The following is a 15,634-nucleotide window of genomic DNA, read 5'->3' as shown; positions in this document are numbered from 1 at the left end:
GGGTTTCCCGCCGCGCGGTGGCTGGCTGCCTCTACATTGGCTCGGCAAGGAGAGAGACGCGCAGAAACTCTGAGAACGGGAGTCTGCGAACGGAGTCGAAAACAGGATGGGCAGAGAGGCATGTTCTGACTTGTGGCGAGGTGAGTGAGAGAAACTGACACTCCACCACAGTTTGACTCCAGTGGACTTTCTGGGCCCGAGCAGTCCTGCGGGAGCAGGGCGCGGTGGAGACTCCAGCCACACATTCCCCTCTCCGGCGGGATTGGTGAAAAGTGCCTGGCCTGCGTGACGCTGCCGGCGGACCCCGTAGGCTGGCCCAAACCAGATTCCAGAGCCCGACAGAGGCCGGGAGGGGCGGGTCTCCGCGTAGGCTGCCTGGTGCGCAGCGGTGAGTGGGAACACCTAACCGGCGCAATTCGATCAGGCTGTGGCTGACAGGGAGAGAAGCTGGGCCTCTCATATAAGCTTGCATATATAAGGAACAGAGAATATGGGAAGAGGCAGCAACAAGAAAGGCTCCTCGGCCCCCAATTCTGAGAAACAGGCAATAGCGGACACCGCACCAATACACATAAAGCACCATATAGAGAGCCTCATAGACCAATTCAGGAATGAAGTTATCAACGACCTGAAGCTAGAAGTATGCAAAATAGTTAGAGAAATGCTAAGCCCCACCCAAGAAAAAACAGATGGTGGAATGGAAGAACAGAAAAAGAGGGGAGAATTGTTTGATGGAGAAAACAGGGAAAGCATAGAATACGCGAAGCAGGTTCAAAGGGACTACCAAGAAACTAAGAAGTCTATCCAAGACTGGCATAACAGCTTGAAAGAAACTAAGGACAGACTATCTGAACTGGAGGGCAGAATTGTAATATGGGAGAATGAAATGAAAAACTTCTTAAAAATAACAAAGAAACAAACAGCAATAATACAAAGACAAGAAGATGATAAGAGGATCCATAACTTAAGGATTAAGAACATAAAAGAAGAAGTAGGGACACAAACAAATGAACTACAAAAGCTACTCACAGAAATAATCCAGGAGAATTTTCCTAATTTAGCAAAAGGTAAAGATACTCAGATGTATGAGGCATACAGGACCCCAGCTACCTACAACCCAAACAGAGCAACACCCAGGCATATAATAATAAAAATTCCAGAAATTCAATACAAGAACAGAATATTAAAAGCTGTCAGAGACAAGAAACAGATCACTTACAAGGGAACACCCATCAGAATTACAGCAGATTTCTCTGCACAAACCATCAAATCACGAAGAGCGTGGGGGGAAATAATTCAAGCTTTGAAAGATAATAATCTCCAGCCAAGACTGAGATATCCTGCACAACTGTCCCTGGAAATTGATGGAAAAACAAGGTGCTTCCAGGATAAAGAGGAACTGGGAGAATTTGCAACCACCAATTCAACTCTACAGAGAGTATTGCAGGATATTCTAAAAAAAGAAAAATACAAAGAATCCAGAAATAGTGGAGGCCACAACTAATGGAGCAGAGAACAAAGTGAAGAAGACAAACTGACAGCTACTAACAGAATAAGAGCTCAACAGAAATGAGGCAGAGAAGATTGGATGATAGGAACAGCTATTTTGGAGAAAATGACATCTTAATAGGTAATACTGATTTAGTATCATCTTGTTTTGAAGTCTCATCTAGCTTTTGTCCTTCTGTCTCCAATGGTCTAAATAGGTTGTATCTTACTGGATTTTATTATGTATGATAGTATAAGCAAAAACCTTTTAAAGACAAGGAGATTATACAGAAACCATTATTCATTTTCTGTTAGTCGATTCTAAATACTCTGTAATGCTGTCATTCTCTTAAATGGTTTTACATTGTTTTGATATACTTAATGCTACAGTATACGAAGTTGTACTCAAGGATTTCAAGGAAAGAGACAATATGGTAACTACTTTTAGGTCAGGATTATCTGGTGGTGAAACACTATTCTGCTTAAATGGTTATGTTTTGATCTGCGCTGTTTCGTTGTTATGCCCTCTTTTATCTCAATCTCCACTCCATTATTTACTTTTTTAATACTTTTTAAAAAATTTTTATCCTTTTAATTAAAGAAAAAATATAACAGGTTACTATATTATAGTAACCCACTTTGACTTTCCATTACCTCGATTTAAAGCCCTGTATTACTCTCACCATCTGGTTTTTAACTGATGTTCCCCTATTCTGTTTTGCTGGATAGTATCAGGTTCGAAAATTTAGGCATCAGCTGTGAAGATAGTGAGATTCATTATAACGCCCATTCTCGTTGACTTTTATCTACTTTTGAAGACCTACAATGTCTCCAATGGTTTGGTTTTGTCGGTTTTGTTCTTTACTGTTTTGTTCAATTGTATTATAACTAATGGTATAGGCAATTCTATTAGAGATAGCGGGAGACATTATGGTAACCATTGATTATCACCTTGTATTATGTTTTCACATTATCTATTATGTCCACCCTTTTGACTTGACCGATTCTGTTCTGTTATGTCACATTTGGTTTTACTCTCTTCCAAAAAAGTAATAAGAACCGTGAGAGCAATGAAACCCAAAATGTGTAATAGTCATTGTACAAAAGAGAGGAAAAGAAAGTGCTCTAAACTATATAACTGCATGTATATTTATGTGTATAAGATAGAATATAATATCACAGAGTTTTATTGGATCATTGAACAGAACTGTTTGCAGTATCATAGATGGAATGTCCACTTTACAAGCTTTAATTTTGTGACTTGAACAATTATTTCTAAGATGACAATATGTAATCCATTAACTAGTAATTTCCTACTGTTCATTTTTTTTCTGCAAATCTGTATAACTTGTACCCTTTCTCTGCTTTTTTTTTCTTTTCTCCTTAAATAAAATTTAAAAAAAAATATTAAAAAAAAAAAAAGAAAAGAAAAGTATGAGTGAGCTACATCTATGTGAAATAAAGTTGACTAGCTGGAGACAGTCATGGTAAATTGCTAAACACAAAAACATTCTGCTGAATTGTGTGTGGATGGGAAGAGTGTGTAGTGTGTGGAAAAGTGGCTTTGCAGACGTTGCCCAGGTTTAGCAAATCTGTAATTAGAAGTTAGAGTGAGGTGTTGTGGGTGTGATGTAAGTTAAAAAAAATAAAAGACACAGCATGTCAAGTAGGGACGCGAATGCCTCGGGCTTGCCTGAGGCTCTGGCAATAGAGGAACTCAGGCGAGGTTGAAATTGAAGTAAAAGGTGCCAGGCGCAGTGCCTTGGGTGGCTCCCAGCTGGTGACTGCCAGGACTTCTGGGAAGGCCTAGCCAGCCAGGGACCAGCCCGGCAGCAACCAGGAAAAGGCAACCTCACTGTTATGCAATGAGCACCCCAGGCATGCTCTTTGTCATTCAAGACAGCCCAGTTGCCCATACCTCCCCTGCCCTGGGCTTGGTATGCCCAAGAGCATCAGTCCTTTCCACAGGAGCATGAGATGCCCAGCTCTCTGCCAGCACTGGTCAGCCTCTTTAACCTGGCCTGTCGTGACTGCAAGGGTGTGTGTCGATGTCCGCTCCCGGCCGGCAGGAAGGACACACGACAAAGTCTGGTAGTGGACAACCTTTTCTTTTTATTTTTCTTCTCCGTACAGCCTGCCCTGGGTTCTCCCAGCTGAAGCCTCCTCTGGTCCGCTCCCCGCGGCTCCTTTTGTGCTTCAGTCTGCCCCAAAGCCTCTACCGGTCCGCTCTCCGCGGCTCCTTTTGTGCTTTTACTTCTGGGCTTCTACCTGGCTTCTTCTTCCGCCCAGGGGTGGCACCGGTATATATACGGGTACAGTGTCCAATCATGTTAAAGTAAGCAAGGCAAGCTGATTGGCTAACATCATCAGTTGCCAGGCAGACTATATTGTTGAGCGGGTTGTTTACGCGGTAAGCAGGAAACTAACATATTCGATGGGAGGGGTAATCTACCTCAGGCTTTGCTCTTTACCACAGGCCGCACGTCCGCCACGCAAGGCGAGCTATCACAGACGCGGCTCCCAACATCTCCCCCTATTTTATTTTTTATGAATGTGCGCATCGTAGCCCTTCCTGGACTGGGTGTAGAGGCTTATGCCCTATGTGTAGGTCCACCGTAGGTCCTTGGCTTAGACCCTGGTTGGCCATGCCATGGTCTGCCAAGGCCCTGAGGCCCTCGTCCTTTTTCTAGGGCCAGGCACAAACTGGACGGAACCTGGATGCACACAAGCTTGCACTCATTTCCTCTCCGTAAAGAAATCCCCTCGGAGAGAAATTTAGACCTGGGCAGCATCTAACAGTCCAGCGGCTTACGTGCAGGATGGGGTAGGGCCTGGCTTAGGTTGAGTCGCACCGGGGGAGTACGCTCTTACCCGTCATTGACTCTCCTACACTGCTGTGTATTGTCACCTTATGGAGGAGAATGAGGGATGCCCGCCATATCTAGACTCGGTCGTGGGCCAATTGAGCAAGCCATGCATATGCCTGAGGATCTTCTTGTCCATTTTGGGCTACCGCTATTTCTATTTATCTTATTGGTTGGTCTGTGATGGATCTCCAGTAGGGCAGGTCTGATCTTTAGTCGAGGGCTTTGTTGCCCGTGTCAGTCTCTCCGGTATCCACAGTGGTTCTCGTCCCGGTTCCTGTGGGAAAACACAAACCGCGCCTCGGTTCCAGCTGACCACTGGATCCGGGCCCATCCATTGTCATGCCATAGATAACCGCGCCTTTGGAGGCAGGCCTTGGCTTACTCCCCCTTTTTGTTTTTTATTTTTTATTTTTTATTTTTATCTTTTTCGTTTTTTTTTTTTTTTTTTTTTTTTTTTTTTTATTGGTACCAGGGATCGAACTGGCGATTGCCTGCTTACAAGGCAGGCGCTTATGCCGCTAAGCTAAATCCCCAGCTCCCATTTCCTCGACCGGCGTTTTTCTCAGCCTGCTCGGCAGAGAACTCTGTGTACCAGGCTCGCCAATCCAGGTAACTACCCGAGGGCAGACACGCCTTTGCCAGCTGAATCCAGTCCGCGGGGGTGAGGGGCCCAGAAGACAGATTCTCCAGCATGGCAATGATGTAAGGCGCAGTCGGCCCAAAGGTTGTAACTGCATTTTTAAGTTCTCTAATCTGCTTTATCTCAAAAGGCTCCCATACATTGCGTCCCTGGCCCATAGCTACTTGTACAGGAAATATCCCGTAGGGGCCACTATCTATCCCAGGTGGATGTACCTCATGAGACAAGCGTCCCCCCTGCCAAAGCCGCCTGTAAAAATACCGACCCGCCGGCGGCGGAGCATAAGACAGCGGCCGTGATTGGGCGGAAAATGGGGGCCCGTGCATCACTTCCTGTTCTGGCGAAAGGGGAGAGAGCTCCCAGGCGGCCGCCTCGTGGCGAGGAATCGCCTCCGGAAACGGCCCCCAAGGTGGGGCGGAAGGCTTTGCCTCCCTCTCGCGCCGGGGAGCGCTCAGGAGCTCTCTACTCCTCCGCAGACCAGGTTGAGCAGAGCGCAATTCGCGGGGCAACACTGGAAAAGAACCCTGCGACTCCTTATTGAGCGATTTAGGCTCCTGACAGCTGGTCTCTTTGGCCTCCTTGCCATTTAACTTTCCCTCGTCCTCGGAGTCAGACGACTCCGAGGCTAGAGCCCCGTCCCCCTCCTTAGCATCCTTGTTCCCCTTGACGGACCCCTCTCGGGAGCTCCCTGACTGGGCCTGCTCAGATACCCTGCGTACTTTTGTAAGCTCTTGAGAGCTTTCTCCACAACCACCCTCGCTCTTAGTGTTGCTACCTAACATGTTTCCCATCTTTTAATATGTTACTCACCGCGTGAGGCCCAAGGAATCTGCCACTTACGCGTGAGCCTGAGGGGAGTCTAAAAGCCCTGTAGGTGCGCGCCACCCAGAGCCCAGGCTTATCCCCAACTCACCTGTCTCGCAGCTCTGTACTGGAGCGTTGTCCACTTCCACGTCTCGGGGGTGATCAGTTCCCCGTACGGGCCACCAAATGTCGATGTCCGCTCCCGGCCGGCAGGAAGGACACACGACAAAGTCTGGTAGTGGACAACCTTTTCTTTTTATTTTTCTTCTCCGTACAGCCTGCCCTGGGTTCTCCCAGCTGAAGCCTCCTCTGGTCCGCTCCCCGCGGCTCCTTTTGTGCTTCAGTCTGCCCCAAAGCCTCTACCGGTCCGCTCTCCGCGGCTCCTTTTGTGCTTTTACTTCTGGGCTTCTACCTGGCTTCTTCTTCCGCCCAGGGGTGGCACCGGTATATATACGGGTACAGTGTCCAATCATGTTAAAGTAAGCAAGGCAAGCTGATTGGCTAACATCATCAGTTGCCAGGCAGACTATATTGTTGAGCGGGTTGTTTACGCGGTAAGCAGGAAACTAACATATTCGATGGGAGGGGTAATCTACCTCAGGCTTTGCTCTTTACCACAGGCCGCACGTCCGCCGCGCAAGGCGAGCTATCACAGACGCGGCTCCCAACAGGTGTGAACACCCTGCAGCCACAGCTGAGCCAGCCTTGGCCCTGGGGGCAACTTAGAGCCCAGACAAGGACTGCAGACTGGGGGTGGGGCCCTGCCTGCCCCAGAGGGGTTCTGGGAACTGCACTGCTCACTCAACGAAAAGCTGACCCTGGACTTGAGTGTGAAGAAGTCCCCGAAGAGGCTGCCCCCATCAAGGTCCTAGTCCTGCAGTGCATTCCAAGCCCTCTGCAGCTGCAGATGGGCCATTCACGAGGAGCAGTGCTGAGTTTACCAGGCTTAAAAAGGATGGTCACAGAGGCAGCCAGACGCCAGGTACTGTGGAGTCTGGGCCAAGGACCAGAGTGATGCAGGGGACCCTCCCTGCCAGAGGAGCTGCGGGAGTGGTTTGAGATGGCTGGTTTGTGGAGTCAGGCTACATGGCAAGACTACCAGGCTGGGGAAAGCCTGCTGGGCAGGCTGCTGTGCGAGCTGCAGGGCTTCATAGGCATGCAGCAGTTTCTATACCCACGTGGTGAGGGCCAGTGCCACTTTCATGCCCACACACCTGTTGAGGGAGCGACTCTTCTCCAGATGCCCAACCCCTCCACAGATTGCTGCTGCAGGAGCGCCAAGGACAGCCATGTCCCACCACGTGTCAGAGGAGCAAGAACTTCGGAAGCATCCCCTGTGTGACCATGCCTCATGGGTGCCAAAGCTGCTGGCTTTGCTTCAAGCTGCCCAAAATCTGTCCTGCCCTGCTGGATCTACAGAGTCCCGACTACGTCTGCCACCAGCTGTGTAAGTGTGGGCAGACCCAGTAAGCCACCACAGCCATGTGACGAATGTCAGGTGACCTTGCCACTGAGGCTGGAACCATGTCTCTCTCACAGTCCAATGTGGCAGAGATGAGCCAGGGGCCCCAGCCCTGGCTCAGCAATCACCGGTCTGCAGGATCAGGAAGCCCAGGAGGAAGCCACTAGGAAGCTCTGGCCCAGAGGCACCTGCAAAGGGTCGGAGGGGTGGGGGGCCCCTGCCCTCTCCCTCACTGTCAGCACCAGCCCATCAGGCCCTACCCTGGGTGTGTCTTCCATACCCAGCTGGAAACCACTTAACTCAATGACCTGCACTGCCCACTCCAAACCTACCCATCACTGCTGGACGACCAATGCCATCCTCTGTAGCACTGTTGTGAGTGACACTGGGATGGTTATAGGTCCCTGTACCCCTCCTGTTGTCCATCCCTTTGGAGTGTCCTCAGCCAGGCTCTTCCACAGGCCACCAGCTGGACTGCGAGCCTTGAGCTGCTAACTTACAAACTTTGACTGCCAAGAACCCTTTTTTCTCCTTCCCCACAGAAGATCTGGCTGCTGTTGCCTTGCTGGTGACCTGGGCAGGTGCTATACCCCTCTCTAGCCCTGGATTCCTATTGGTAGGGCTGTAGGATGGTTCGACACCCATGTGATGAGGTCTGCCCCTGGCTCAGGAAAGCCCTCCTTGACCTTTTCCAGGGTCTTGAGTAGGAGGCAGAGGCAGGAGAACCTCCCTCGAGAGTCTGTCTCAGGACTTGGCTGTCCTGGAGAAGCACCTCGAATAATGTACACACTCACATGCTTTTCTCTCAGGCCTGCAGCAGCACCTGGACATAGCCCAGCCTGGGGCCAGGGTTCTTTTTGGCCTGTGCCTGCTCTGAGAGGCTTCAGGCCTGTCCTGAATTGATAATGTCTTCCTGAGCTGCCTCCCTCACCTCAGGACATGTTTTCTGGAAGCCAAGCAGCTGCAGGGACAGGGCAGTCAGACAGTGGCAGGCAGTAGCTTAGTCTTGGAAGCCTCTAAATACCTGGACCAGCGCCCTCCCCAAGTCAGAGCCTTTCGGTCAGCCAGCCAGGCCTGCTGTGGCCACTGTACTGCAGAGTGCTAAACTGGACTTTGGGGTGGTGGGCTTGGCCCTTGGCTTTATTTAAGGGTTTGAGGTGTGCCTGCAGACCTGAAAGGAGTATATTAAAACATTTGAGCAGTTTTTAAAAAATTTGAAATTAAAATGTTAAAGACAAATTTACTTCATTTTAAGGCTTTCCCCACATTCCACAATGTTTTGATGTAGTACTGACATACGCCTCAGATCAAAGAGGGAAAGAGCTATACTGCATTTTGAAGGGAAGGCTAGTAATAAATAGAAACTGTTTGGCAAATAGGCGCATATGCTCCCAGAACGTTTGCATGCATCTCTCTCCCAGGGTCTCTCACTGAAACTGTCCAGTGACTTGAAGGTGTCTGTGCTAAGGATCCCTCTGCTGAGACTTTAAGTGGTCTGTGGAGATCCCGGCCAGGGGGATGGTCTAGCTGCTCAGGTGACCCTAACTTTCCTCCAGGATTGAGTGCCACCTCTCCACAGTATTTGCTGTTCAGGCCCCTGGGGTCTGTGTCTATGTTTGCAAGCACCAGAGGGAAAGTCTTAGTGTCCACCTGGCTCCTTACCAAAAAGCCAATCAGGGGGCTGTGTAGGAGTCCCTGTGCTGGGCTCAGGAGTCTGGAACTCCAGAGGGAGAAGTCTAGACCTCCTTTGCAGAAGAGCAGAAGAAGAGCCACAGACAGTCTACCAATGGCACTGAGGTGAGCCCCAGGTAAGAGGCTCTGAAAGGGTGCCATGAGAATGCCCAACCAGTGTACCGCAAAGAGGCATCCGATGATAACAGTCTTAAAAGAGAAGTTGTTTGTTTTCCTACCAATGGACAATGAGATATTCTCATGTAGCTGATTTTTGCTGTGTGGTGGTTACATTCTATAAAGTCAGTGTGAACACTAAATTAGTGAATACGAAGCCTTTGTTCCTAGAGAGGACCACAGGCTGGGTTCGCGAGTTTTTGGCTACAACATTTTCATCGACCAATCAGCTGTGTTATGTGTTTCTGTTTAAGGACACGTCTTTAATATACTGTTTATTCACTAGCATTGAGTTCTCAGCCAGCAGCACTGTGACCTGTGCTGGAGTGAAGCATATTGAAAAACGTGTGTTTTCTCCACGAAGCACACTCTAGCTTTTGTGCCGAGAAACCCTAGATAGAATGTCAGTGCTCTGAGTAGGGGCCATTTTAAATGGTGAAAACATGGATAAAAAGCATAAAATGTGGAAAATGTAGCATTAGCCACACGTTATTTATAAAAGTAGAAGAGAGAAAGCAGAGAATCAGCTCAATGAGAATGTGTGTTGGAAGACAAGTTTCCCTGCTCTGCGATGTATGTACCTGTAACTGCCTGGCAAAGCACCCTGAGTGTGAGTGACAGCAGGTGGGTGAGTTCACAATGTGCACCTGCAAACATAAGGAAATGCCATCCACAGCTCTGTACGCTCCCCTCCACAGGCCAGTCCTATTCTTTCCTTTCTTCAAAGGCCTGCCGACCCTTTCGAGGCAGCCTTTATTGACTTTCAACCTGCCGCTGATCATTCCATTGTGTACTTTTTAGAAAATATTATTGAGACAATTCAACTGACCAATCAGTGAATACCAATGAAGTATTTTAAAGTACCTTGCAGAATGGGATGTATATTGGAAAAACAATGTAAGTCGCGTCTTCCAAAACAGCCCCTGTCTACGCATTGATAGTTAGAGAAAGGAAAGCTAAGAACAGAAATGAGGATAATGGCCGAGTGCTGTTTCAGGTTTGGTTTAGAAGAATTGCACACCTTGCAATGTGCTGTGACTAATGGTAAAGGTCTTAAAGCTTTCTTGGGAAATGGAGTTTCCGTGGGATTTGAAGGAGAACAGACAAGCCCAGGGAGTCAGAGGACAGACGTGTTCAGGTTACATGAATGCTGCTGAGCAGTGGGAGGACAGTGGCTGCTGATGAGTGAGAATACAGGGGGAGCCTCTGCTAGGAGTTAAGAGCAGCGAAGCTGGGGTCTGGGGATTTAGCTCAGCGGCATAAGCGCCTGCCTTGCAAGCAGGCAGTCATGAGTTCGATCCCTGGTACCAATACAAACGAAAAAGACCAAAAAAAAGCTAGGAATGTACTTGTCTTGTGTGCAGGAGAGACTGGATATCAGTGATTATGGAGATATAAAATATTCCAAAACAATCACTTGGTACTAATGATTAGAATATATAATTTGTTAATGATCTGTTATTATAAACAGTATTAATAGACTCTTTGTTTTGTTTTCAAAATTCTGACAAAATCCCATTGCATGTGAAATACTACAAAGAATCAACAACTAGAGTTGCATTTTATTAAAAAGCTTTTATACAGGAAAAGAAATCACAATGGAATTAAAGGACAATGCAGAGAGTGGGAAAAAATTTTAGCCAGTTGTTCCTCAAAGGACTAATATCCAGAACACATAAAGAATTGAAAAAAGTCAGATCCCCCAAATTTAAAGACCAAATCCAAAAATGGGCATCTGAGATGAATACATGCTTCTCAGATAAAAAGTACAAATGGCAAATAAATATATGCAAATATATGACCGAACATCACTGGTCATTTGAGAGATGCAAATTAAAACACTGCTGAGATTCCATTTCACTCCAGAAAGCTTAGCTGTCATCAAGAAGTCAGTCAATAACACAAGCTGGAAGGGCTGTGGAGAAAAAGGAACTCTTCCTCACCATTGGTGGGAGTGTAGACCTATGCAACCACTGTCAAAACCAATGCACAAATTCCCCAAAAAGCTAGGACTAGAGTCCCATTTGACCCAGCTGGTCTTCTTGGGTATCTTCCCAAAAGAAGTAAAAGCATCATACCATGCTGATATATGTACACCTATGTTTATAATGGCACAGTTTGTAACAGCTAAATCTTGGAAACAACCCAAATGCCCATCAATTGATAAACAGATAAAAGAGATGTGGGGTTTTTTAGTACACTGGAGTACTACTCTGCCATAAATACAGATAAACTTGAGACATTTCTAGGTAAATGCATGCACCTTGAGACCATATTCTTAAGTAAAATAAATTGGATACACTTGTGTAAATATCACACTGACTCTGTGTTGTGAGACACTGAAAGTGTAAATAAGAACCAAAATGTATAAAAGAAATCATGAAATAAGAAATTGTGCAAAAGGAAATGGGAACTAGGAAGGAGGAAGGGGGAAAAGAAAAAAAAATAATAAAAGAATCATAAAATGGAAACAAAGCTTTGTGAATAAGAAGGGGAAGATGGGTTGAAGAGAGCGGAGGGGTTTGGGAAAAAAGAGGAATCCAGATATATCATATAGAGGTACAAATTCCATACAACAAATGTCATCAGTATGTATATGTAAATTATACCAATAAGCTAAATAAAAAATATATAAATAAAAGCTAAATAAAAATATATAAAAATGATAAAACCCTGGCATTAAGAAATGCATATTGAAACAGATGGTATCTTCTATTGAAATGAAGAATCTTATGGGAGCACCTCCATGCACGTGATCTGTGGTAGACTGAAATATGGAACTATCTTTCTGCAGCCCATGACTGTAGTTTAGAAACTTCAGTACTCTCTGATTAGAAACAAAATAACCACTGTATTAGATTTGGTTATGACTCGTGTCTAGATGTCCCCCCAAAGCCTCATGCAGTCACAGGTGGGGCCTTTCGAAGGCGGCTGGATTAGTGTGTGTGATTCTTGGACTAGGGTGTGTGATGCTGGGTCTCGGATTAGGGATGTGATGCTGGGATTATGGGTGCCCCAAGCTGGGTGTGGACGGCACCACCCAAAAGGCGGGTAGCTGGATGGAATGTAAGGGATGGAAGAAGCTGCCTGCTACTGTGCTTCTCGGCTGCCTGCTGCACCGCCAACTGTTTCTCCTCCACTGTGCCCCTGTGCGAGGCCACTCTGCCTTGAAACCAGCCGACGATGGACTGAAACCTCCACACAAACTTTGGTATCCTACTTACTTCCTTGTAAATTCTACAAGGTAGCACAGTGTTTGGATTCCGGCAAACAGGTGACCACTTAGAAGTGGGTGTCCACAGTGACTGAGGTTAGTCCTATTTCTTGGATGAGTGAGTGGCACCTATTGAGCAGAAACATAAAGGGAACACGCAGTCTGTCTTTAACGCAGCTATACTGATTGGGTACTTGCTAAGCACCAAGCAGGGAAACTGAGATAGTAAGAAAGAATAACCACTGCCATTCCTGCATGGTAAGCACTGTAAGCTTCAGCAGAAAGCATTTCTTTCAGGTTGGCCACCCTGACCTTCATTTTCCTGGACGGAAAATGTGACTTTGAGAAACAGTACTTGCTGGGTTATTCCACTTCACAGCCACTCACCCCCAAACCGATGTCCTCAACTTGGCCATGTACATCCCAAGGAAGTTAGTTACCCTGTAATGCTAAGAACGAAGTGAGACCCTGAGCACCAGTCCAGTCCATCTACTCTGGAGGACTCCAGATGTCGGGGCGGGGTGAGCGGTTTTAAGAGCATCCATCCCGTCTCTAACGCCTTGCGCGGTTAGGTCAGAAGGACAGGAAAGGCGAGAGGTGTGGCGGACCCTCTGAATCCTCTCCCCATCTTCGTCCATCCTTAGGGGAGGACGTCGGAGCCTAGGCTGCCTGAGTCTCCCACGGTGCCCGCAGTCCCCAAGTTTCCTTGCTTTCCCAGCCCTGCGCGACTGCCACACCAAACACCAAACCTTGGGCAGGAACCAAAACGGTCACTTCCCCGCCCTCCGGGCGCAGTATGCAAATCCGAGCACCAGGAAGTGGCCGGGACCTCTCGGCCGAGCCCAGCGACAGCCAGTTCCTCTCCCACCGAGCGGGGCCGCGCTGCCACTCGCTGCCCGGCCCTGGCGCCTCCGGCAGCCGCCACCCCGGCCCGGAGCCCGCGTCCCCGGCCCGCGCCCCTCCCCAGCCGGGCCCCGCCGCGCCCCCCGCTCTGAACCCGAGGCACCACCGTGGAGCTCCGGCGCTGCCGCCCCGAAACTTTCACGGCGAGCGGGTGAGTTCCGGGCTGGACCCCGGGAGGTGACGCCGGGTGGACGCGCGGGGACAGCGGCGGCGCCGGGTGCAGCCGGCCAGCGGGCTGGCTGGGGACCGGGCTGCGCTGCGGGCCGCGGCCTCCGGGCGCCCGCCCCGGGCCGATCGCGTCTGGGCGCCGTCCGCGGGTGGCCGGCCCGGAGCCCGGGGCCAGCGGCGCCGCAGGTGTCCGCCCGAGCGCGCAGGGGCGTGGCGGGAGGCGCCGCGGTCCGCTCGGGCCACTCCCCGCGCGAGGGTGGGCAGCCTCAGTCCGCGGGCGCGCGACACCATCCCGGTGGGGACGCCTCGGTGGACGGTCCGGGCTGCCCACTGGGCGCCGGGTCCCCCGAGGTGATGCCGCTGCGGCCGGGACCTCCCCGAGCCCGCGGCCGCTGCCCTCCTTGCGGCCCCGGGCAGGATGGTGACGTCGAGCGGCCGCGGCGGGTGCTCAGCCTCCTGCAGAGCCGGGCTCTCTCCGCCTGCAGCCCGGCGGCCCGATGCCCCGCCGGGAGGAAGCAGGAGTTATTTTAAGAATTCAGAGGTTGCCTTTCCTTCGCGTGGGGGAAGGGTGCAAGTTCCCACTTTCCCGAGCCGTCTGCGCGCTTCTCCGAGCTCTCTGCAATGGGGCTGCTCTTTGTAGCCTCCCCACTGCCCCCCGGACTTGTGCCTGTGTCTGCGTTTCGTGTGAGTGTGAGTGTGTGTGTGTGTGTGTGTGTGCGCGCGCGCGCGCGCTCGCCCAAATCCATCTTAACTTCTCGCCACCCTGAAACCCAGGTTGGAACCTAGGCCTCACGGTCTCTCAGCCGTGTGAAATCCTGCCTGGGTCTCCACACCTTGGAGAGAGCTTAGGCTGCCAGGAGCCCGGGGACACCCTGGGCATCCTGTAAACACTGCCGTTATTGTTGTTCACTGCAGTGCATTTTGTCTATGCTAACAAGACTTCTTGGTTCTCCTGTGTGGATGACTTAAACCTAAAACTACATGCTTGATTTAACATCTGGCCTTACTGGTAAATCTGCTTAGAAATTATGTGGGGGATTTTGCTGTCCCTTAGCAGACCTAGCCGCCCAGTGCCCCTCGGAGACAGTGAGCTAATGATGTGGGACCCCTGCTGCGTTGCCTGCTTCGGAGTGGCTGTAGGGTGCTTTCTCTGGAGTCCTTTCTAAGTTACCCAGCTGGGAGAGGGTGGGGTCCACGCTAGGTAGGGCTCAGTCTGTTTCTAGGTTCTGGTTTGGAGGTAAGGGGGGGAAAACGTTTTCCCTCTCAAAGGAATTTAAGGGGAACACTAGAGCTCCTGGTAACCAGGCCACCTTGGCTGTAGATGAGGTGACTCTTCTGAATGAAGCCATAGAGGTTAAGTGGCCAGGAAACCTGGGTTGGTTTCTTTGCTCTTGTGATTTGGGCCAAGTCACTAGGACCACTGACTGAGCCAGGATTTCACTGGGCTCAGAGCAGGAGGCAAACTGTGTTGTATCCACCGGTGTGCAGACTGCATTCACCTCTTAGGAGAGAAGCGCCATGGCACTGGCCTTATCTGTTCTGTCCAAAATGATAGCGAGTGCCTGGTAGAACTTGGAGTTTGTTGGAGATGACCTGAAATAAGGGAGAAAGGCCTGCCTGCCAAGGACTTCTAAGATGAAGCAACTGGGCAGATTCCTGAAGCATTCGGAGCTTTCTGGCCCTCTCTGTCCTGGTCCCTGTAATGGGAATTGCGGGGGCAACGTTGACCACCTCTGCTGTTCAGTGGAATCTCTGCTCTGGACTTGTGCTGGCTCTGTGTTGCTGGGAGAGAGATCTTACTCAGGAGCATTAAGGTCTCCTGCTAAGGTGGCCACCCTCCTTCATCGTGGCATCTTTAATACTGCAGAGGCATGCGAGGACTTCCTACAATCCCTTTCCTACTTGTAGTAACTTATTTTTAGCAAAAAAGTGATTCAGCAGTTTTATGAATCAATGACCTTCAGAGCTTTTGAGTTTCACCTGTATTTAGGAATAAATCACAAAACATCTAAAAATCCAGTTGGTTTTCGTCATTATGCAGAGTTGTAATTTAGCAAAATGAAAAAGTATGACCATACACAGAGGCAAACTGATTTATAAATAAAGACATGATGTGTACAGGCCCATAGAGTGGGGTGCGGTTACAGCTCCCTGGCACCTGCAATGCCTGTGACACATCGTTTGGAGTTAACATTCAAGGGTCACTGTGAGGAACCTTAGAAGGACTTTATTCACTGACA

General features: G+C 49.3%; 2 protein-coding genes across 3 annotated transcripts in view; both read left to right on the top strand.

Annotated features, from left to right (window-relative positions):
• The first annotated feature begins 7,088 nt into the window (after positions 1-7,088).
• On the top strand, positions 7,089-13,925 carry LOC134478039 (collagen alpha-1(I) chain-like). Its single transcript, XM_063257898.1, has 2 exons — positions 7,089-7,246; positions 12,968-13,925. The coding sequence occupies exons 1-2, from the start codon at positions 7,089-7,091 to the stop codon at positions 13,923-13,925; spliced, it is 1,116 nt and encodes a 371-aa protein (XP_063113968.1).
• Lyn (LYN proto-oncogene, Src family tyrosine kinase) overlaps positions 13,245-15,634 on the top strand; it is a 112,179-nt gene continuing 109,789 nt past the window's right edge. For both annotated transcript variants that reach the window (XM_063258485.1, XM_063258484.1), the window contains exon 1: positions 13,245-13,377. The gene's annotated coding sequence lies outside the window, so the exon portion shown is untranslated. The remainder of the gene's footprint in view (positions 13,378-15,634) is intronic.

The sequence above is a fragment of the Cavia porcellus genome, unplaced genomic scaffold (assembly GCF_034190915.1).
Source record: "Cavia porcellus strain 051 isolate PalLab524CR breed Dunkin Hartley unplaced genomic scaffold, mCavPor4.1 scaffold_11, whole genome shotgun sequence".
Classification (NCBI taxonomy): domain Eukaryota; kingdom Metazoa; phylum Chordata; class Mammalia; order Rodentia; family Caviidae; genus Cavia; species Cavia porcellus.
The sequence above is the reverse complement of the archived record's forward strand: the minus strand, read 5'-3'. Positions and strand labels throughout refer to the sequence as shown.

Coding starts and splice junctions, on each gene's coding strand:
- LOC134478039 (XM_063257898.1), top strand. CDS start 7,089: ATGTCCCACCACGTGTCAGAGGAGCAAGAACTTCGGAAGCATCCCCTG. Junction 7,247..12,967: donor CTACGTCTGCCACCAGCTGT/GTAAGTGTGGGC, acceptor GTCCATCCTTAG/GGGAGGACGTCGGAGCCTAG.